This window comes from Cibotium barometz, chromosome 66 (assembly GCF_041138505.1).
Source record: "Cibotium barometz isolate CiBa-2024 chromosome 66, ASM4113850v1, whole genome shotgun sequence".
Classification (NCBI taxonomy): domain Eukaryota; kingdom Viridiplantae; phylum Streptophyta; class Polypodiopsida; order Cyatheales; family Cibotiaceae; genus Cibotium; species Cibotium barometz.
The window spans coordinates 8,528,840-8,552,956 of record NC_141111.1 but is presented as its reverse complement, the minus strand read 5'-3'; the positions used below and the strand labels follow the sequence as shown (position 1 = coordinate 8,552,956).

General features: G+C 45.0%; 1 protein-coding gene across 6 annotated transcripts in view; it reads right to left on the bottom strand.

Annotated features, from left to right (window-relative positions):
- The window catches only part of LOC147602734 (uncharacterized), a 33,302-nt gene extending 9,721 nt beyond the window's left edge, over nt 1–23,581 (bottom strand). For 3 of the 6 annotated variants that reach the window (XM_086797695.1, XM_086797699.1, XM_086797700.1), the window contains exon 1: nt 23,014–23,581. In XM_086797695.1, coding sequence (XP_086653821.1) covers nt 23,014–23,517 — 504 coding nt within the window. In that variant the 5' untranslated portion in view covers nt 23,518–23,581. Of the gene's footprint in view, nt 1–22,926 lie in introns of those variants that run through there. The other 3 variants (XM_086797697.1, XM_086797701.1, XM_086797696.1) reach the window with 2 other exon arrangements.
- Nucleotides 23,582–24,117: the final 536 nt, after the last annotated feature.

The window sequence follows — 24,117 nt, the reverse complement described above, 5'->3', positions numbered from 1 at the left end:
ACCCTTTTATAGGCTCTTGGCCGGTCATCCACACTTGGACACCCGCCCGTCCATACTTGGGTGCCCGTCCGTTAGTCTATCCCTAACTCAGCTCGCCAATCAGCCTGCCTAGCTCCAAGCTTCCCCAAACCTCGAAGCTAGTCTTGCGTGCGTGAAGCACACGATAGATACACACTGTGTACATGACACCATTATACGGTTAAATGTTGCCGGAGCATTGGTAAGGCCAAAAGGCATTACCAAGAATTCATACAATCCAAAAGCTGTTCTGCATGCAGTCTTATAGACATCTTGGGGTACCACATGAGTCTGGTGGTAACCACTCTTCAAATCTATACGACTGAAACAAGCCGAACCATCAAGCTTATCCAAGATGTCATCTATGCGTGGGATTGGGAACTTGTTCTTGATGGTGAGCTTCTTTAGAGCTCGATAATCCACGCACATGCGGAAAGATCCATTCTTCTTTTGCACAAGGAGTACAGGAGAACAAAAGGGTGAGAAGCTTGGCTGAACCAAACCCTTTTCTAAGAGCTCATTAACCTGCTTCATAATCTCCTCTTGTTGTGCAGCACTCACACGATATGCGGGTTTGTTAGGTGGGGAACTACCTGGCACAAGATCTGTTCGATGATCCTCAGGCCTCTCAAGTGGTAGTTCTCCTGGCAATGCATCGGCAAAACAATCTTTATACATTAAGAAAATTCAGCCTATCTTGAGTCAATACATCCACATTCACATTACTTTGTTCAATTTTGTCACGAACAAAAACCAAGTACGCGGAAAGACTCTTTTTCATTGCCTTATTAATTTGGATGATGTGAGATACAACTCGGATGGAATCCCCATCCTTGCCCGCATCAATAACATGCATGCGGCCTCTATGCATAAATGTGATCCTGTTGGTTTTATATTCTTTGAGAGGCTCAAGCCGATGATGCCAAGGCTTGCCAAGTAATACATCACATCCATTGAGTGGGGCAATCAAGAAATGCACATGATCCAAATAACCCTGTATATGAATGCGCAACTTTCCAATAAGAGGCGTGACCTGCACCTCTTTGCCAACAAAAGCTGCCTCTACTTCAATTTGGGGTCCCATGTCCCCAATCTCTATGCCCAAGGCGGCTGCCATCTGTGTAGAGATGAAATTATCTATTGCACAATCATCAAACATAAATAGGGCGGGCTAATTTGTTCCCAAGCTTTGCATACCACTCTCTCTTTGCCATCATGCTCGGTGGTACCCTGCACATCGGGTATGGCACGCACATTTGCTTTTGGTGGCTTGTCTTCATGCTTTTGCTTGAGGGTAGAACATTGCCTAAACATGTGCTCTTTACTAACACAAGAAAAGCATTTCCCCTCTTTGGCATATTGCTCCCTTTGCTCGGGGGTCAAGCCAAACTTGTTCTTCTTTGGTGCAATGTCTTTGGATGGGGTTCTTTCAGCTTTACCACCCTTTTGGGCTTCATGAAAGCTCTTTTTAGGTGGTTGTCCACCTTTTTGCAGGTTTGGGACAGCCCTTTCTTTGCCCTTAGAACCTCCTTGATCTTGCTTAATTTTAAGCACCAATTGCTCCGTACCAAGAGCAAATGCCATGAGCTGCTAAAGAGAGTGTTTCGGATGCAATTCAATGCCCGAACGATAAGCTGGTTGCAATCCGGAGCGAAACTTCCTCTTCCATCCTCGGAGAGTTGCATAAAGGGAGTTACCTCAAGCAACACTTTCCAAAACTTATTGACAAACTGCTGTACACTTTCGTTGTCTTTTTGCTCAAGTCTATCCCACTTTTGGGTGAGAGTTTACTCAGCATTAGGAGGCAAAAATTGGGCATAAAATATGTCCTTAAACTCTTTCCAAGTGCAAATGGGATCTTTGGTGGTCTTTTCAGTGATCCACCAATGGGCAGTTGTCTCTTTCAAGAACATGCTTGCATGACGAATTTTGGACTTCTCAATGAAATCCTCATCACTAAAAGAAATGTCAAACTGTGCCACAAAAGCTAGCACCTTAGAGGCATCATACTCTCCATGAAAGGCATCAAATTTCACGGACTTGTCTCCTGCCTTGAACTCCTTGAGCTACTTGGAATGTGGTACATGTTCTTCTCTTTTTCTCTTCCCCTTATCCAACGGGGCAGCCCTCTCTGCATGGGCTTCATGGGCAATCAAAGATGTTTCAAGAGGCACGATGGCATGTGCATTATGAATCTGGGACCCCGATGCATGTGACCTCTCCAAATGATGCAATGTCTCACCACGAGACAACTCAATGGACAAAGTCTTTCGGCTTGCATGCTGACCACTCTTTCCATGATATACCTTCTTTGAATCCACAAGGCCATCATGTGGCCCACTAGCTCCAACATGCACACACTTGTTGCATCATGTCCCATGAGGAGTAGATGCATTGTGAGAAGTGACTGATGTCTAGCTGATTCTGGATGCAAATCCATGGTGCTCCATATTTAATAAACATATGAAGATGGTTGGCAGTGCATGGGCAATAACCATATTTAGTATTTTATGGCGAGTTCTTCCAGAATGAGGGTCGACGGTTGGCAGGAAGGAGAAGAAAAGAAAGACAAGCAAGAAGAATACATTTAGGGCATTGTCAGGCAAAATCTTGTAAAGGTGTTTTGGGCTTGTGTATATATGGGATGCATGGCATGTAAAAAGACTTGGCCCTGAATGCCCTGGCAGATGTACAGAGTGGGTGGTTTGGTAGTAGGCTAGTACATGCATGGTTTTTTCTGGGAGCAGGTGCTTGAGGTTCTTGAGTGTTGTGGAAGGTTTGTTCAAGAAAAAGAATACAGGAAGCTCTTGTATTTGAGACACGTGTTCTCTTGCAAGATGTAAAGAGGATCTCACAATAAGCAGGGGAATGTGCCTTTGGAGAGAATAAGTTGAGGACCCTAGTGTCGAAGATTGTGTATAAAAGACCTCAACCGTTGAGATGCTATGTCTCCCTGCTTCAAACGAGGTGGATTCTTGAATACTAGCTCTCCATCCTCTCCTTCCTTCAGATCACCCTTGCGGATGAGATAGGAGAGTGCCAACTCCATTGGCTTCTTGCCCACTTCACGAGCCATGGACTCAAAGGTCATATCCACCATAGCATCAGCTTTTCTTGCTACAATGACACTTTTGTACATAGGGATCTTCATGCAGAAATTTCAGCTCTTGCTCCTCTGCCTGCAAAAGCTTCTTCAAGACATTGGGCTCATCCTCATGCATAGGCTCTTTTCCACGGGATGGCTATCCCATGAATGCACTGTCATTACCTCTCTCAAGAGGTTTGTGCCTTCCAAGCAATGCATCAGAATCACGTGAAGCACTTGATTGACCTCTTGAATCTGGCACCTCCAAAGGATTGCCTTGGCTATCCATTTAGTCAAGTGTCTGTGTATGCTTCCAATCTCAAAACACCATGTCTCCTCTTGAGAAAGAGAGACAACCGGGCTCTGATACCAATGTAACCGCTCCCTACAGGAGGCCTACAAATCGGAAGACAAAATACACATTTTTAGATCACTTAACTAATTCCAACAATGGACATTATTAACAACATTAAAACTGTAAATGACCAAGAACACTTGACACCAACACTGGGACCGGAAAGGACCTGCGCCCCCCCCGCCCCCCCCCTCAATACATTTGTATTTCTTGGAGTATTTATATGTACAAGTGTCACCGGCCAATAGGCCAAATTCCTCCTCACATGGAGTACTTGTCGATGAAGTCTCGTCAGTCGAAGAAGTCCCAAGTCACAAGCACACTCCCACCTTCACTGGGTGCACACCTGCCTTTCATTGGTCTTCCGAGACCGTGCACCAATAGACACGCCTGTACTAGCACAGACAAAGGAGTACACCGCAAAGGGAACATTACCTAGTTCTCCTAGATAAGCTTTGCTCCCGAACTCCCTAGTGTTTCTAACCTTCATTGGCTCTCAGAATTCTGAGGGTGCGGTTAGCACTACCACTCAGGGAAAAACAAACCAAACTAGGAAAGTTTCCTGAGTATGGTTAGCATAAACATGCTTTGTTCCTGCTCTGCACAAAACTTAAAGAAATCTTTGAACTTAATTTAGAAAATTTTAGTTTTACACAAATAAGAAATACAAGGCACCTGGTATAGCTTGTAGCAGGAGTCAATGGAGATGCATTCCTTTTACCATGCAGTCAGGTCCACCTGGTACAGCCATGGGTGCAGGAGGTACAACACGGGCAACAACAGGTACAGGTTTGGTACAGCAGTACAGGTCCTGGTACAGCAAGTATAGGTCCTAGTACAGCAAGTACAAGCATGGTACAACAAGTATAGAGCTTGGTACAACAGTCGGGTGCTGTAGAGCAGGCGAGTACAGCACAGGTACAGCAACAAAGATCTGAACATTGCACAACACTAGGGGCCAAAAAGATGGGCTGACCCCCCCCCCCCCTCCCTCCCTCCTCAGTAATATCAATTACCAAAAGGAGTCTACTCGAGAGTACAAACTTGCGGGTGCCCAGAGTTCACCACTGGTATGCACCAAATCCAATACAACAATGAAGAAAACAAAAGCAAACAGTCAAGACCGGTCCTCACAGGCATTACTCTCTCACCACGTATGTCAACCCTATAGGTGGTCCCTGTTGGAGTAGAACCCTCGATCTTCACTCTTCACCTGAAAAGTAACACCTTCTTCACGACAAAACAGTCCCAAATCAACCCCTATGGCATCTGCTATGCATGGGACACCTGGAAGGCACCACGGACACCTAGATATCTGCGAGTCGGATACTTTCTTCGCGATGAAAGGTGCTGTCCAGCCCTGAAAACCTGTTACCAGTCCTCACAGGCATTACTCTCTCACCACGTATGTCAACCCTATAGGTGGTCCCTGTTGGAGTAGAACCCTCGATCTTCACTCTTCACCTGAAAAGTAACACCTTCTTCACGACAAAACAGTCCCAAATCAACCCCTATGGCATCTGCTATGCATGGGACACCTGGAAGGCACCACGGACACCTAGATATCTGCGAGTCGGATACTTTCTTCGCGATGAAAGGTGCTGTCCAGCCCTGAAAACCTGTTACCAGTCCTCTCTAAATCCAAGAAAAAGGCCATGCCTGTGTGCTTTCACTAAGCAAACCCTGGCCTATGTGTGAGAGAGAGATAAAACACCAGAAAACATGCCAAACGGCTGTTATGACCAGAAAATCAGCAAGTAATCCGCTCTGTAGCAAGCGCATGCATGAAGAGAAGTGCCAGAAAGCATAATAGTTCCAGCAACCAACAAAACAGCAAGCAAGGATGATCCAACGGTAGATACAAAGCTCTGATGAAGATTCTGACTGCACGAACAGCTTCAAAAGGGGGCTAAAACCCCATGATGCCTGACAGAAAAGAGCCAGGTTCAATTGGCATGCAAAATGAGATATTTATGCGAGTCCTGCTGTCCTATAAAACTCAGAGCTCTTTTTTTAATAAAACTGCCAAAAATAGTTGAAAGTCACTTATAACTGCTTTTTCTTTCTTAAATGGCCCAAACTTGATAATTCCACGCACAATCTGGGTGCCCATGTCCTATGACCCTTCCAGATGGTAGTCCCCCCATCATAGTGCCCAACAAGGAGATTTGGTCCTGTCTCGGGACATCTCCAACCCCACGGTGTGTGAACTTGTCTTCATGAACCTTAGTAGCATGACTTAAAATAATAAATTAAACTGAAAAATACACTTACCACCTACAAAACCCATATGACCACCTGTTAGTCCCAAACAGGTGTGCAGCAAACACGTCCATAGGGGTACCCAGGCATCCCTCACCCCATGGACAACACATGCAGTAAAACCAAGCATTGTCCATACAGTCAAAACAAGTCACACAAAGTCAAATAAAATCATTCATGCACATGTATGCATTGAAGATTGGAAGAATTCCCCATCAACTCATTTGTACTCCAAAAATCATTTACAGGCCCCAGATATATACCTGTCTAGACCAAAGAATGTACAAGTCCTAGGTAGAAACACGTGTATAGACCATGAATAAATATTGGCCCCAAGGCACAAGCACCTGTACAGACCACAAATCAAGCCCCAGCACTATAATGTCTGTACAGACACAGATTCCAAAAATAATCCTGTCATGTCCTCAGCCTCCAAGCAACATATGCTACCACAAGCTCCATAGACATGCCCGAGATTAACATAGGAAGCTCCACAAAATTAGGGATTGGTGACATTCCCCCTGGCTTCTAAACAGTTGTCCGCAGCTGGAATGCTTCAAGATAAGCTTTCAACAGATCCGGATAATCCTGAAAGTACTCTTTATCCATCCACTTAGCATCCATTGCTAAGTAATTCTTGAACTTCACAAGGTACCTGCGTACTAACTTGCCTTGTGCAACTTTTTGCTCCTTATGAAAAACAATCTTCTCTGGCTACAATACCTCCTCAAGCTCATCCACTTCTAGTGGATCTTCCACAACGGGCTCTATAGGAGGCGGCCCCACATAAGGCCTCAACAAACTCACATGAAAAGCATTGTGAATTTTCCAGTGGTTAGGTAAAACAAGCCTGAAAGCCACATCATTGATCTTCCATAAGACCTGAAAAGGCCCATAGTGCTTGTTGGAAAGCTTTGGATACTTCCTCAATCGTGCTTTCTCAAATTTTAGCAATACCCAATCACCCTCTTTGAAATCCACCTTTTGCCTATGTTTGTCTACATCCTTCTTATGCTTAGCCTGAGATCTCTCTATGGTTGTCCGAACCTGTGCAAAAGTAGTTTCCAAGTTCCTGACATACTAATCTGCTCCCCATGCTCTGCACAATTCTGTCGCATCATCACATGGCTGGTCACCAACCATGTCAGGTATCAATCCTGCACTCGGCATTGTCTTCTTCTTGGGTGGCCCTTGTTTATCCTCCGCATCTTTTGCTAGCTGTTGTGGATATTTTGCAGCCATATGCCCTTTCTGTTCACAGATGAAACATTTCCCAGCTTGCATCAATGCCTTTCTCTCTTCAAATGACTTGCCATACAGTGGCCTCTTCTGTCCTTTGCCTTGAGGCTCCTTCTTCACTGTGCTCTTGAAACCACCTGAACCTCCCTGAAGCAGTGCATTAGCCATGTTTGCATTCTCAATTAGTTGAGTCATGTTGGAAACATTGGTCTTAATACAGTAATCCCTGATCTCTTTGGGCAAACCAAAGCAGTACTTCTCTATTTGCTCTGACAATGGCACTGTCCTGTAAGAAGTTACTGGCAAGAGTGCATCCCAAAACTTCTTATTGTACTCTTCTAGATTTGCACAATTAGCTGCATCCAGTTTGTGCCATGCTGTCATCACATCCACTTCAAAGGTGTTTGTCAGCCATGCAAAAGAGAACTGCTGCTTGAATTGGACCCATGTAGCAGGTGCCTGTCCTTGCATCAACAGTGAGGTCCACCACTGCAATGCGTTAGCTTTCAAGAAAGTAGCAGCCTTCCGCACCTTAGAAGACTCTGTGAAGTTGCCTCCAGTGAATGCTGCATCAAACTGCTGAATGAAAGTCAGCGCTTTCAATTTGTCCTGCATCCCACTGAAAGTCTCAAACTTTACTGCTTGACCTCCTTCTTTGTAATCCTTTTGCACCTTTTCTGCATCAGTCCTTACTGCTCTTTGTCCACTAGGTTGAGAAAATTCAGCCACACTGACAGGTACGCGGGCCCAAAAGCTGGACTAAAATAAGTTTGAAATCCGGGCTGCACACCTATATTGGCATAAAGAGGGTTCACAGCTTCCATAGGCATCATTCCTGGTGACCCTCTTGACATCAGTCCTGGCAAAACTGTGGGCGGCCTAGCCATGGCCTGGAAAACAGACCCACCACCAAAATAGCCAGGTTGGGAAGCAACGAATGGAGGAATGGTCGGCATGACCCTTTGCACATTACTGCCCTGGCCATTAAATGCCTGTACCTGTGCCTGGGTAACATGTTGCACTCGATTAGCTAGTATCACAGGTGCCTGCTCAACATGCTCTACCCTCATTTGCAACTGTTCTTGTGCCCTCTCTACTGCATACTGGGATGCTTCAACCTGGGAATCCCTTGTACGTGACTGCAAAAATTTCTTCATTCTGGGATTCTTAACTAGCTGCTGAAAAGTTCCAAGCATGCTAAGAAGCTGTGCCTGAAACAAATCCTCCTGTTCCTGTTCTTCCTCTAACAAGGCTAGCTGTACTACTGGCTCCGTCCGAGCAGAGACTGACACCTGGGCACCTGTCACCTCTATACGCTGTCTGCGAGTAGAAGAGGAACTCTCCTCGGCAGGGAGCTTGCCTTTCCCTTTGTCTGTCATACTGTCAACTGAAAGTTTAAGGGAACCTATATCCAATCTCGCTCCCTCGCTCAACAACACATTGGCCCCGAAGTCCGGCGCCCCTTGCGGTATTTCTTTATTGTTAAAAAGTTGGAAAATACAAAGCACGAGTGCAACAGAGCACTCTACTTGCACCAGCTGAGTTTTACAAATTCTGGGAGAAATTTGCCGGCATAACTGCACTAAAACTGTTCCATAACATCTCAGAATGAGTCCCAACTGACAGGCTCACTTCCATAGGCATCAGACGACCCAATGGAGTCCAAAACATCACAATTCAGCTTGCTGTAATTTTCTGCACAGACCTGTTTTCAGCCCAAATTAACCCTTGTACTGTCCTGGAGGACGTTAGCAAAGTCCTACTGCATTCTGGCATCAACCGGGCAACATAACAGCCCAAAAACAGCACCTAAACAGTGCTGAAACAGTGTTGTATTGAAGAGGTTATTACCCTCTTCTGTCCCTGCTTTGGTGTAGGAACTAACTACACTGGTTCCTGTTCAAGGAGGCAACTAACCTCTGCATATAAGCATGAAATTCACACAACTGTACCTGATTTTATATGATGAGAGCATTGCCATAGTCTGCAAGAGAGAGAAAGAGAGAGAGAGGCTGTGGGGAGCAAGCTCAACCCTCAATACATGAGTTGTAGGGCAAGGGAGTGCACCACAATAGCTCTTAACCTGCAACAATCCACCATAATGGCTGCAAATGAGCCTCATTCAGCCCAAAATCCCACGCTTCTCTCTTCCCAATGTGGAAAATGCACATAAATTTGACACTTGGCACATTTTTAAGCCTTTTCCACATGCAATCTTCCAAGCTAAAATCCTCCTGACTGGTTCACATTCTCACAACAGTCCTTTGCCAGCTTTTGGTCCCCTTGACATTCCGCACAAACTGATGCGAACACTTTTCAATTCCGACACTGCCCAAAATAGCAGTTCCCTAGATTTTAGGGATGATGTCATCTGCATTCCTTCTGGTCTCCTGACCATCTTTGACCACTATGGTCACTTCAGAATTTACTTAGAATTCAAGATACATTCACATTTCGGTGGCGGCCACTTACTAGTGTAAATCGGCCTATGCCCTCATTCAGTGGCCATGTCCTGGACACTGTCATTCATCTTTCAGTGCAGTTCTCAGGCTTAGCCAACCACTGGTTCAAAGTCCCACTGGCTGACCCATTCTGACAGTGCAATGGCCCAAGCCCTTCCAAGAGATCCCGGGGAAAAACCACAGCAACCAAAGAGAAAGAAAAGAAAAATATATATTTATAAAGAAATGTAAATAAAGAAAACAACTGCAAAAAGTTTCACCTCCTGGTGACACATACCATGATATTTGAGCACCTGTGTCAAGAATAACCTTCTTCGTACGATGATGAAGTGGGGAAGCAAGAGAAGCAAAGTGTTGTATGGATCTTCTGTTAATAAGAACATAGCCCAAGAAAGCTCCTTACCTCATGCACTGAGATCAACTTGGGCCAATCCTTGATAGCTTGGATCTTCACTGATCCATGCGCAGACCATCATGGTTGCATCTTCATCAGCTTATCTTCTTCAAACTCTTGCACACTATGAGCTACAGAGGGGGTGTTAGAAATTGTGCATCTCAGTGTATTGGGGGTACTGCCTATTTATGAGGTTTTATCCATTTCTCGTTTTTAGTTGGTTGCAGGCAGTCGGCTAGCTCCTGGGGGCAGTCGGCCAGCTTCCTTGCATCACTATAAAAGGGCCTTCCCATATTCACTTAATCATCTAACCTATTTGATAGGCACATGTTCTACACCATTTGCTGGCTGATATTGCCATTGTAAAAGCCTCTGGCTACATAACATGATGTTCATTGTCTGATGTCTCTCTCTCTCTCCTATGTTTTTGCTTCCGCATTGTGCAACTTTATTAGTGTGGGTACAGGAGAGTCTCAGGAAGTTACTTCGCATACTCATCACCATGATAGCTAGCATAGATCTTTGAGTGTTTCTCGAGATCATGGTAAGAGAACTAGGGATGATTCTTTTATTTCTCAAAGCAAGGTTCGGGAGAGTTTTCCTCAAAGGAAGAAACCTAGAGAATTCAAATCAGGGGATAAGGATGTAAAGTTCGAAAACTTTCATGGGAAGATGGATAATGCAAAAGCACTTGCTGTTATTCGACAATTTGAGATTGCTTTTTGCAATGAAGACTTTTTTGAGAAATCTAAGCTTAGACATGTGGGCATGCACTTGAAGGATATAGCTAATGATTGGTGGATGTCTAAACGTTTGGATGGTACAGTGGCTCTTTCTTGGAAGGACTTTAAAGCACAATTCTATGAACAATTTTTGCCTCCAGATTTTGCAAAAGAGGTGCGCAAAAAGTGGGATTGGCTGTCCCAAAGTGAGGATGAGAGTGTCTCATCCTATGTTATATTAAGTTTTGGAGACTTCTGTTGAAAGTCACACCTTTCATGAAGATATCCAAAGAGGAGAAGATGTGGAAGTTTGAATTGGGGTTACAAAGGATTATTCAGAAGAGTTTGAAGCTGTATCTGAACTGCACTTTAGAGGAGCTCATTAGTTCTGCTACAGTTTCCGAAGAATTGCATGTCAAAGGGACTCCACAAAAACAAGAATTCAGCACCTATAAAGCAAAGCTCAAGGCTGTCCATGAGCAGAAACAGGGAGGACAACCACCTAAAGGGTTTCATAAAGAGGAAAAAGAAACTTAGGATGGCTGAGGGAAGAAGCCAGGGGGGAAAGCGGAATGTTTCTCACATGCCCAAACAATAATATGAGCATTATCGAAAAGAGGGAAAGTCTTTTGTATGTGGCAACAAGGATCACATGCGGAAGGATTGTCCTCAATAGGTGAAAGAAGGGGAGCCACAGGTACCAAAGTCAAGTGTGAATGTAGTTCCTGATGTGCATGGAAATACTTCACATGAGCCAAAAAGCAGATTGCTATGCAAGGCTTGGGGTAAATTGAAAGATCGGAATGCCTTGTTTTTGTTTGACAATGCTTCTACAAACAATTTTATTTCGATACAGATAGCTAGTGCACTTGGGTTGAAACTTGAGGAGATGGGTATGGAGATTCATGCAGAAGCAGCCTTTGGGTGCACGGATGTCCGAGTAACCTCGGTGATTGGAAAGATCCGTATGCAGATACAGGGATACTTGGATCATGAAGATTTTTTGATTGCACCGCTTGCTAGGTGTGATGTTCTTCTTGGGATGCCTTGGCATTATCGCCTTGACCCTAAGATTTCTCATAAGGGAAAGAAGTTAGTTTTTACTCATAGGGGTAGAAATGTATTGATGCTGGTGTCTCTGGTAGCACAATACCCGTTGTAAGCCTTATTTCTATTTCTAAAGCAACGCGCAAGTGCTCTCGCTACTTTTAACAGGATAATGGACATGATTTTCAGACCACATCGGAAATTCACCGAAACTTTCTTTGATGATATTATTGTATTTTCCAGGAGCGAGGTTGAGCACAGGGAGCACTTGGCTATTGTATTCGAGGAACTTTGGAAGCACAAGCTTTACATTAATGGTAAGAAAAGTCAATTCTTCTTAACAAAAATTCACTATTTGGGGCATAATGTTTCAACCGCACCCATTATCCCCCAATAGTGGACTGTGAACACATCATGTCCCAAAAACCTCAAACAAAGAAACTTAGAACACATCCAATCCATAATCTCTGCTACACCGAGCAATAGACGTGGAACACATGGAGTCCATAGCTCCAAAATGAACTTGTCTCGCCATATATTTTTGATGCTTGGAACTTCAACTCACGGATTCCATGCACCAGAAATGGAGCTACTGACAGCCCCCGCTCCTGCCCATAAGCCTCCTCTGGCTGGAAGCACATGGGGGAGAACTATCTGTATAACTATAGAGGTTGAATATCCAGGTCCTCCCTGGCTTTTGCAGCCTTGGGAACACTAGAAGTATCAAAATCATCATCCTGTATATGATCATTGCCCGTCTTTGAAGACTTGGTCTTGGCCTAGGCTGTACCTTTGGTCTTGCAATCCTTGGCCAAATGAACCTGCTTTCCACAAGAGTGGCAGTGACACCATCCTGTCTGTTGCACTATAGCAGGAGGGAAACTTACCTGCTCTTGAGAAACAAAGATAGATGCCTCCTCCAAGAGGGAACCCATATCCACGGCAATAGCACACATCTACAAGCAAGCCTTTGTGCCACTAATGATCTAAACACTCCACAACCAATCTCCAACACTTCTCCAACAAAACGAGGTACCAGGTGCGAGGAACACGCAGCCCCCTCTCAAAACTGAGAGAGAAAGGGGCTGGACAGTAGCAAACAGTCCACCAAAACTTGTCGGAAAACACCCACAAAGGAGGTAGATCCATCGAAGAAGAGGCAAGCTGAAGATGCCACAAGTTTGTGACGCTCCACACGTGAAGTAGAGGACCACCAACTGCTGTCTCCAAACGCCAACACCGTGAAAGCACAGGACCGACAGCCCCCTCTCAAGTCAAAGAAAGGCTGAAACACCATGAGCAAGAGAACCTCCATTGCTGCCTAGGGCTGAACACAGCCCACGCACCACCAGCAACAACACCAACTGATGGAGAAGATAGCCATAGGAGAAGAAAACGCAGCCCCAAGAAGGGAAACGCCACCACCAAAGCTGAAGCACAGCACCCCCGGAAGAAAAACACAGCCACCAATGTGAAAGCAGAGTCTTTAGGATGAGAACTCAGCAGCTAGATGGAAAACATAGCAGCAAGATGCACAAAATGCAGCACCAAAACTGAAAACACAGCACCTTCTTGCTCCAACAAACGCAGATCTTCATACAGATGAGGAAACTCACTGCCTCCTTGAAGTGCCAGTCACCTAAGCGACTACTACCATGATAAAGTTGCACAATGCGGAAGCAAAACATAGGAGAGAGGGAGAGCAAAGGAGAGAGAGGGACATCAGACAATGAACATCATGTTATGTAGCAAGAGGCTTTTACAGTGGTAATATCAGCCAGCAAATGGTGTAGAACATGTGCTTGTCAAATAGGTTAGATGATTAAGTGAATATGGGAGGGCCCCTTTTTATAGTGATGCAAGGGAGCTGGCCGACTACCCACGAGCAACTAAAAAAGATATACATTGATAAAACCTCATAAATACGCAATACCCCTTTTACACTGAGATGCACAATTTCTAACACCCACATGTGTACCTACATGAGAAACTTTCCTTGTATGAGTAGTATGTGTTACTTCCTTAAGACAAAGCAAAGTCCTTGGGATTTTTGAATCCCCTCTCTACAGCCGTGGCCTCAAAAGCCGCATCATCTACTAGAGTCTTCTTTTTGGCATCCAGAATCCTTCTCAGATCAAGATCTTCCTTTAGTGCCTACAATTCCACTACCTCCTCTCGATAGCATCTAACTCTTATTATACATCCCTCTAATCATTCTCCTGAATAGGCGGATGAGACTGAGTACTCATAATTGGCAAGCTGTATGCCAGAATTTGAATCCTCTGTGTGTCCAAGACCGTCCCTCTCTGAGGAGAGAAAGAAGCCTTGCTGAAAGTGTTGATCACAGAGAACCAAGATTTAACAAGCTTTAATCGTCAACAACATGAAAGAGAAAAGAGATATGCACAGTGCACAACACTAGGGGCCAGAAAGATGGGCTGACCCCCCCCTCCAAGGTAATATCAATTACCAAAAGGAGTCCCCTCTAGAGTACAAACTTGCGGGTGCCTAGGGTTCACCACTTGTATGCACCGAATTCTTCCAATACAGCAATGAAAAAAACAAAAGCAAACAGTCCAGACCGGTCCTCACAAGCATTACTCTCTCACCACGAGGTCCAATCTCGCCTCATGCGTGAGTATGTCAACCCTGTAGGTGGCCCCTGTCAGAGTAGAACCCTCGACCTTCAATCTTCACCTGAAAAGCAAGACCTCCTTCGCGACAAAACAGTCCCAAATCAACCCCGGTGGCATCTGCTATGCATGAGACACCCGGAAGGCACCACAAACACCCCAGATGCCTGTGAGTCAGACACTTTCTTCACGATGAACGGTGCTGTCCAGCCCTGAAAACCTGTTTCCAGTCCTTTCTGAATCCAAGAAAAAGGCCCTGCCTATGTGCTTTCACTAAGCAAACCCTGGCCTATGTGTGGAAGAGGGAGAGAACACCAGAAAACATGCCAAATGGCTGTTATGACCAGAAAATCGGCAAGCGATCAGCTTTGTAGCAAGCGCCTACATGAAGAGAAGTGCCAGAAAGCATAATAGTTCCAGCAACCAACAAAAACAACAAGCAAGGATGACCCAATGGCAGATACAAAGCTTTGATGAAGATTCGTTTTGAAGATCCACCGCACACCAATCACCTTACGTTGTTGTGGCCTAGGCCACAAAATCCAAGTGCCATTCCGTTCTATAGAATCCACCTCTACTTGCATAGCGCGACGCTAGGCCTCATGTGAAAGAGTGCTGTCCACAGAAGCGGGATCACAAGGACCGTGAATAATAATAGAGGGCATAAGAGCATAGTTAACAAAAAAAAGTACCCTCATGAATTTGTTTCCTTGTAACTCTGGAAGATCGCCTGAGAGCACCAGGAAGAAGGAAGCTCTCTCAACCCAGAATCATGAATTGTCTGATAATACCATCCACAGGCACCGATCTGTTGGGGCTCGCTGGACAAGGAGCAAAATCATCATCACCATCCGAATGAGAATCCATAGCTGGAGGTGTAACCGAAGCAGGGAGAGGAGGAGGAGGCGGCGGAGAAGGAGAAGGAAGACGAAGCTCACCACCCCCCTCTGAAGATAAATGAGTCTCGTCGAACACCACATCACGGCTCACAACAGCTTTGCCGGCTTGTTGATACATCCAAGAAAAGTCATACGTTGAGACTTCGAGTCCAACTTAGAGCGATGCTCCTTGGCCACATGTATATACGCCGAACAACCAAATACCCGCAAATGAACAAAGGGCCTCTCACCATGGAAAGCCTTAGACCTATTCTGAATATATACAGCAGTAGAAGCTGCCTCGGCCCAGAAACATCGAGGTAAAGAGGACATCTCCATGATAGTCCGATTCTTCCTCTTTGCAACTCCATTCTGTGATGGAGAGTATGCTGTGGTAAGTTGTCTCTGAATGCCCTAATCCTTGCAATACTACTAAAACTCCTGGGATGTAAGCTCACCCTGAGAACCTTGACCGAAGAACCCGTCTCTTTTTCCGCCTAAGTCCTCCAATCACGAAAGTGCTGAAAGACCTCATCCTTGGTCTTCAAAAAGACAACCCAAGTATATCTAGAGAAGACATCCATCGTCACAAGCATTTACAACACCTTACTCAAAGAATCAATACTCATCGGACCACACAAGTCTACATGAACAAAAGCAAGTGATGTCAAAGATATGTGTCACCTCCTTCGGAAAGGCAGCTTGGTGTTGCTTCCCTTGTAAGCAAGAGGAACATTTTGAAACATATGGAGGTACATGATGTACTTAGAACACATGGTTATACATGGAACATATGGATGTGCTTGGAATACTTGCACTCCGCAATTGAGGACAACTATATAAGAGGGAGGGAATGTAACTATTTGGCCCTCCTTGCTCTGTTTCTCATGATGAAACCCATGCCCAGACACCAGACAGGTGCAAGAAGACATGGGGACAAGCTCCATAAGGTTTGATTAAGAAAAAGCACCATTCTTGGTCAAAAAGCAAGAAAAAGCAAAAAGTCAAACAGGGTTGACCGCGAGCCAAGGCTACCATTGGAAAGAGGAGACTGAGTCAGACCAAAAGCTAAAAGCCACTTTTTCAAAAAGCAACTCCAAGGCCCTAAAGCTAGAAAAGCAAAACAAGAACTTTTGACTAAAGTTGAGTAATATTTTACTATTAAAAGGACCAAAAGCAAAGTAAAAGGCAAAACCAAAGCAAAAGCATCACTTTTAAGCAAAAGCATCACTTTTTGGCAAAAAGCAAGGCTTTCCCAAGTATAAAAGAAGCATGAGCCTCTCTTAAGCATCAAGAACCTCTTCATCGTGTAGCCATCTTCGTTGAAGCGTGAAGATCATCATCTACTTAATCATGAACCAAATCATGGAATTTTTCATCGCTGCCTGCTCATTCAGAGTGCCTCCATCAATTGTTGTGCCACATCATCACCTGCCTGTACGACTATACATATCCGTACATTCGTACGGAACTGTACGGACATGTAAAGACGTGTAGAGCTGTACAGAGTGAAAATTTCAAAAACCCTAAAAACTACTTTTTGGAGGTTTTTATCGTCCGAAAACCATTAAAACATGTTTTATAACAGTTTTTTTTTGCCAGAAAGAGCTTTTCCATGGTTTTCTTCATCGACAAGGCTGTAGGAGTTATGAAGATTACTCATGGAATGAGCAAGTGATTCTTGGACTTGGACTTGGATTTAGACTTGGACCTGGATATGGACTTGGACTTGGACTTGGATTTAGACTTGGGCTTGAATTTAGACTTGAACTTGGATATGAACTTGGACTTGGATTTAGACTTAGACTTGGATTCATTGGACTTGGATTCATTGGATTTGGATCTCGATATTAGATCCGGTACTAGTCCAGTGAGAGATACTTGTGGGTCATCCCCGTGGTGTGCTCGACATCAGAGATCTCGTGCCTAGACATAGGCATTGACATCAACTTGGATATCCTACATCGGCATATCTATTTGTTTTGTATTCATTGATTGTATTGATCCTGGCCCACATGCCCGTGGATTGTTCCTGAATAAATTCCTGAAAGGGGACGAGACCTATTCTCCACTCAGTGTGGTGTATTGTGCAAGATCCCTATTCCCTTCTCTCTCTCTCTCTCTCTCTCTCTCTCTCTCTCTCTCTCTCTCTCTCTCTCTCCCCTCTCTCTCTATATATATTTATCTCTTGGACACATGGTTGAGTCTGTCACTACACGCCCCACTGGGCTTACAGTTGTCCATACAAAACCGATTAAGAAGACAAATGCCTAATGGCTGAAAATCATAACACAATGATTAAATACCCTTGCCTTCAATATTTATTCGCAATGGAAGCCTTCAAAACGACAACTGGTATATTTCATGGGCAGCCACAGAGAGAGAGAGAGAGAGAGAGAGAGAGAGAGAGAGAGAGAGAGCAACCAGCATTAGGCCACCCTGTGGTAGAGAGCCATGAGCTTGGGGTAGAGAACCCCAAGAATAGAGAAGAGTTGCCAACATGCTAGGGGCCACTTTGCATCGATAGAGCCTACTCAAATGAAGAGAGAGGGTTCCAATTTATAAATTTAAGAATGACAAGAAAAAACTACGACGACAAGTGCAGAGCTGAAGTGACAAGTGTAAGGCCACTTGTCTCACTTTGATCCACTATCGTACCACGTGTCCCAATTTAAGAGATGATTCCCATCCATAAACTTCATATCTAAAAATAGACCTTATGTCAAAGGTGCGTTGACTGAAGAGTCACTTCCACAGATTCATTGTTGGGGTAAAGGCATTATGCCCACCCTTATAGTGTGTACAAGCCCATAAGTTATAGTACATAGTACACTTAGTGCTTTTAATGTACTAAGTGCACTATGTGTACTAGTGCAATATACATGTGTGATAGGGGAGTCACACACTCATCTCTTGAGTTGACTTATCCCCACAACTCTCTCTCTCTCTCTCCCTTCTTCTCTGTGTGTATGTCTCCCACATGAACTCTAACCCTAATTCTCTCTCCCATTCAACTGGTATCAGAGCCCTGGTTTTAGGGTTTCTACATCGAAGGTCAGCTAGGGTTTGTGCAGTGTGCAGTGACTGTGTGTCTCTGCTGTTGAACCAGTCGTATGCAGTGAGCGAGGCAGGAAGTCACCTAGGTTCTGCTTTGTGCGAATTCTAGTCGCCTGTGCGCCTACAAGCAAACCGTCGGTGTCAGCGCTGGGCAGCACACGTCCATACATTGGGCGGATAAGCGCATGCGAGGTGAAGGCGAGCTAGAGCGACTGGTGGCGTTGAGGCGTTTGGTCGCTAATCGGCTGGCTACAAGGCGTGTAGCGCTACTAGGCGGAGGCGGCGAAGGCAGCAATACGTGAGCGTGGAACGAACACGTGTCCCCGTGAAGACGAGCGTGGAGCTTTTCGTGCATAGAGATCGAAGTGCGGGCGCCTCTGCAGTCGGCTTCATCCTGGTTGTCTTTCGTGCGCCTACCTCCAAGCGCCTGCATCTTAGGCGCCTGCAGCAGCAGCAGCAGCTGCCCAACCAGGCAGCGCAGAGGGCTGCAGCCAACCAGGCGCAGCCAGCGTTTCATAGCAGCAGCAGCCAGCCATCCGTACACGCACAGCAACGAGCAAACGTGAGTAGGCATCAACACACACTTCAGCAGCAGCAACTCCCGATTCAGCAACATCAGCAAGAAGCGCCCCCCTCCTTTCTGCAACAGCATTCAACTGGTATCAGAGCTCTCACCTGTGGTTGCCATAGCAATATGCAACCTGTCAATGCCTGACTCCCTGCAAAATGTGCAAACACTGCACCAAAAGCACACAAAGTGCTCACAGTTATGTGAGCCTTCAAGCTACTATCATGTTGTCTGTGTCAGACTCTTTACTTTTCAGCATTCGTGAAGAGAAGACAGCTTGGGGAATGTGGCAAAGATTGCAGGACTTGTATGCCCAACAAAGTGCCTCAAGCAAAGTGTATTGGTTGAAGAAACTCATAGGTCGTCAAATGAAGGAAGGGGCGTCTATGGCAGCCCATCTAAATGAGTTTAATGGTATTGTCAGCCAAGTTATTAATGAAAAGTTGGCAATGGACGATGAGTTCAAAGCCACTTTTCTCTTATGCACTTTGCCAGAGAGTTGGGACACATTCCGGACAGCCACTAGCAATTCGAATGCTATGCTGTCATATGCAGATGTTGAGGGTGCTCTCCTTCAAGAGGAGATGAACAAGAAAAACAACTCTGTTGGAAAGTCCAATGCAATGAATGCACATGGGAGATCCCAGCAAAGGGGTAAAAGCCAAGAACGGGGAAGGAGCAAGTCTCGCTCCAAAAAGGACTTGGAATGCCATTATTGTGGCAAGAAGGGACACATCAAAAAGCAATGCTACAAATGGAAGAATGATCAAAAGGAAAAGGGAAAAGGCAAAGACAAAGACAAAGATGAAGCCAAAGATGTAAAGCCAAAGGGCAAAAGTGGAGTCAAGATTGAAGAAGTCAATGTGTCACATGCGGGTGACAGTGAGGATGAGGTCCTATTCACGTCTTCACTTGATGCCCATTCACTTCTTACAGGAGATGGTCATGGTATGCACTCATGGATCATTGATTCAGGTGCCTCCTTTCATGTCACAGGTTGCAGAGACTTGTTTGTCAGGTATACTGCTGGCAATGAAGGAGTAGTTTATTTGGGTGATAACCATGCATGCAAGATTCTTGGCACAGGTGATGTGAGGCTTGTGTTTTCAGATGGCTCACAGCTTATGCTCCATGATGTCAGGCATGTGCCTGAGATCAAGAAGAACCTGCTTTCTACAGGACAGCTTGATGAAGCTGATTATGTTACCACATTTGGTCGTGGAAAGTGGAAGATTAGTAAGGGCTCACTGGTTGTTGCCAGAGGCTCTAAAGTGGACACTCTTTACTTCATGCATGCAAGTGTTTGTCACCATGCTAATGTAAATGCAACCGAGCTGCCGGAAATCTCTATGTGGCATAGCCGGTTGGGACACATGAGTGTCAAAGGAATGGAGCAATTGCCTCGTTTGGGTTACTTGCCTTCTCTAAAGTTTTCAAGTTTTCAGTTTTGTGAGCATTGTATATATGGCAGGCAACTCCAGTGCCCCCACAAGAAAGCTCTTGGACAGAAAGATGCTCAGTTAGAGCTTGTGCATACAGATGTATGTGAGATGCCTCAGCTTTCTTTGGGAGGGGCAAAATATTTTGTGTCTTTTATTGATGATGCCACACGTAAGGTGTGGGTTTATCCTCTTCGTTTGAAGAGTGATACATTCTCAGTGTTTGAGAAGTTTGTTGCTCTTGTTGAGAATCAAACTGGCAAAACACTGAAGGCTTTGCGTTCCAACAATGGTGGAGAGTATATGTCCAAACAGTTTCAGGACTTTTGTGATGCTAAAGGCATCAAGAGGGAGCTCTCTACTCCTTATGATCCTCCACAAAACGGGACAGCAGAGAGGATGAACACGACCATTCAGGAGAAGGTCCGTTCTATGTTGTCACATGCTGCATTACCTCATGGTTTTTGGGCTGAAGCTGTTATGACAGCCGTTCATCTTATAAACAGGTCACCTAACACGAGGCTTGGTGGGAAAGTGCCAGAGGAAGTATGGACAGGGAAGCCTCCGTCATACAAGCACTTGAGAGTGTTTGGTTGCGTTGCGTACGTGCACATACGCAGGGAAATGCGCACCAAACTTGATCCTAAGTCTCACAAATGCATATTCCTAGGATATGGTGACAGAGGTGAAATGGGGTATAGACTTTGGGATCCCGTGAATAGAAAGATTATACGCCGCAATGATGTCATTTTTGACATGCATGTATAAGGAGCCTGCAAGGCAACAGGAGCCTGGCAGAGTCATCTTTGATGATGATGGACATCATGGACAACAACCAACGGCTGTAAATCAGCCATTACAGCAGCAAAACCAGCCCCTAAATGGTGAAACATGTTTCATCTTTGATGAAACATGCATGTATAAGGAGCCTGTAAGGCAACAGGAGCCTGGCAGAGTCATCTTTGATGATGATGGACATCATGGACAACAACCAAGGGCTGTAAATCAGCCATTACAGCAGCAAAACCAGCCCCTAAATGGTGCTGAAAATGGTCCAAATGGACAGCCAGAGATGGCAGAAGATATCCCTATGGATATCCCACAGTTAGAGGAGATACCAGGCATGATATTTCAGCCTTATGGCATGGAACAGGAGCCACCAATGGGTGATATGCAGGCTGGACAGCAACCTGCAAATGATGGTCATTGGGTACGGAGGTCCACTAGACCCTCCAGAGCCCCTGACAGGTTTGTTCCAGGGGTTGACTACTTGATGCTCACTGACTGTGGGGAGCCCTCATGTTATAAGGAGGCTTTACAGAGGGCAGACAAGGCTCTTTCGGAGCGTGCCATGAAGTCAGAGATGGATTCTCTGCACAAAAATGGAACATGGAAGTTGGTGCATTTGCCTACAGGCAAGAAGGTTTTGCCTTGCAAGTGGGTTTTCAGGCTCAAAGTTGCACCTGATGCAAAGCCAAGATACAAAGCCAGGTTAGTGGCTAAGGGCTTCAAGCAGGAATATGGTGTGGACTTTGAGGAGATCTTCTCTCCAGTGGTCAAAATGACCACACTTAGAGCTGTGTTAGCTTTGGTTGCACATGATGATCTGGACTTGATTCAGATGGATGTGAAGACTGCTTTTCTTCACGGTGATCTCTATTATCATGTACATGCTGATTTTTTCTTTTCCTTCATTTAAGGGCACTTTGCCTTTAAGTGGGAGGTTGTTGGGGTAAAGGCATTATGCCCACCCTTATAGTGTGTACAAGCCCATAAGTTATAGTACATAGTACACTTAGTACTTTTAATGTACTAAGTGCACTATGTGTACTAGTGCAATATACATGTGTGATAGGGGAGTCACACACTCATCTCTTGAGTTGACTTATCCCCACAACTCTCTCTCTCTCTCTCCCTTCTTCTCTGTGTGTATGTCTCCCACATTAACTCTAACCCTAATTCTCTCTCCCATTCATTCATTGATGAGGACATCAATGGTTGAACTCTGACCAATAGTGAGGTTATGACAATAATAACCTATGTTTCAGTTATATAGTGCCCACTACTACCGTAAATAACTGCGTTGTTGTTATAAATAGCCACTACACACAGATTTATTAATAATAACCTCAGCCGCCACCGATGTAATCTGCTTTCTGGGCTCTCCTAACCTTGTCAGATTAGATGACTAATCTCGAGGATTGGCACTAGGTACGTAACACCCATACAAGATACATCAACCTTAGCCCAGAGAGCTCCTGCAGGTAGAGAAGGCTTTTGTTGCTAAGGCCTTGTGTGGACAGCTACAATTCCACATATACATTAGGAAGTACAACCTTTCACCATCAGGCAAGAGGCAAATGCTCGCCTAGAACTACACAGCAAGTTGCAACATCCACCGAGGACAAGTTGCACAAATTCACACAAGTGGCAGGCACAGCAGGACATTAGCTGTCTTGTCTATGTCATCCTGTGCCAAAGTCATTTTTATCTATCTTTAACCCAAAGGTTGGCATGTGGCAGCATCACAAACCTCTCGTGCAAGTGATCCGTGTTCAACCCTCATTGCTGCAGTAGGCCCCATCCATCTAGGCCTGAGTTGATAAGACAAGTCACTTTGAAAATTTCGCTGGTACAAAACATGTTCCTATTGGTTACTCCTAGCTCAATAACTTCCGTTGCTTGCCATTAAAACAGACTATCTTAACTTAATGTTTTCACAGATATGTAAAGGGAAGAGACGCTCAGAACTCCAGAAACCCATGCATAGCAAAGTAGCTTTCTTTTTGCAAACAATTATTAAAACATTCTATTTGCTCTCTGCTCCTAAAGGAAAGGAAAAATGCTCTCTCACAGGGGCAAATTCTACCAGACCGATGTCATACACATGCCCTGTCAATGGCAGTTTGAAGTCGTTCAAGATAGAAAAAGCATCTGCAATGCGACTTTTAGAAACATTGAGGGCAACTGTACAGTGTGGAACCCAGCCACCAGGCTGATAGTAGTCACCTACTTCCAGCCCTTCCCTCCTCAGCAGATCATAAAACTGTTCATGAAAAGCAAGCAAAGGAAACGTAGGAGTCGGTGCAAGAAATAGCACATTCTCTTCAGTGGCAAAGCTGCCTACTGCAGAAAACGTGACAGCAAGGGGTTGTTGTTTGGCTGCAAATCCCTTGATGGTGCTGTACAGTTTGGCTGAGTCGAGATTGGAAGATCCGAAGACTGTGATATGAGGGCGTGCTTCGATTTCTATTAGCTGCGTGCTGATTTGCCTCCTTGCCAAGACATTCCAAATCTTGAGCACCTGGTTTTCAAGAGCAGGGTCAAAATAAAGCTCAACGCCGTACCCACTGGGCATCTTGAGATGCACGTCAGCGCTGGAATGTCTGTAAAACAGATGAGGAGTGTGTCGAACATGAGATGGCACAGGATCTCTCTCTCTCTCTCTCTCTCTCTCTCTCAAAAATATGTGCGTGTGTGCACACTTGGAGCCATATACATCCATGCATGCATGCTTGGATACATACTAAGAACACACAACATATGCATACAGTGTACCGTATGCGTGCACGCATGCACACATACATACAAAATCACATACACATACACATGGAAATATACGAATGCATATTCGTAAACACATTCACGCATGTATGCATACATATACATAACTACGACGTCAAACGCATACACGCATTCACAAAAACGCATGCACAAAGATATAGACATATATAACAGAATTCCTACTCTGCCAGGAGGAGACAGCTCTCTCTCTCTCTCTCTTGGGCGCGCGCGCACACATGCGATAAATTTTGTACCTCTTTATACCTTAAATGAAACCCTGACACGACCTTAAATAACCAGGGCACAAGGGTGATCGACTCACCTCGTCACCGAAGCTGAATTGGTACAAAGAAACACCTTCACTACTAAGTAAGATGTTCCCTTCATTATACTC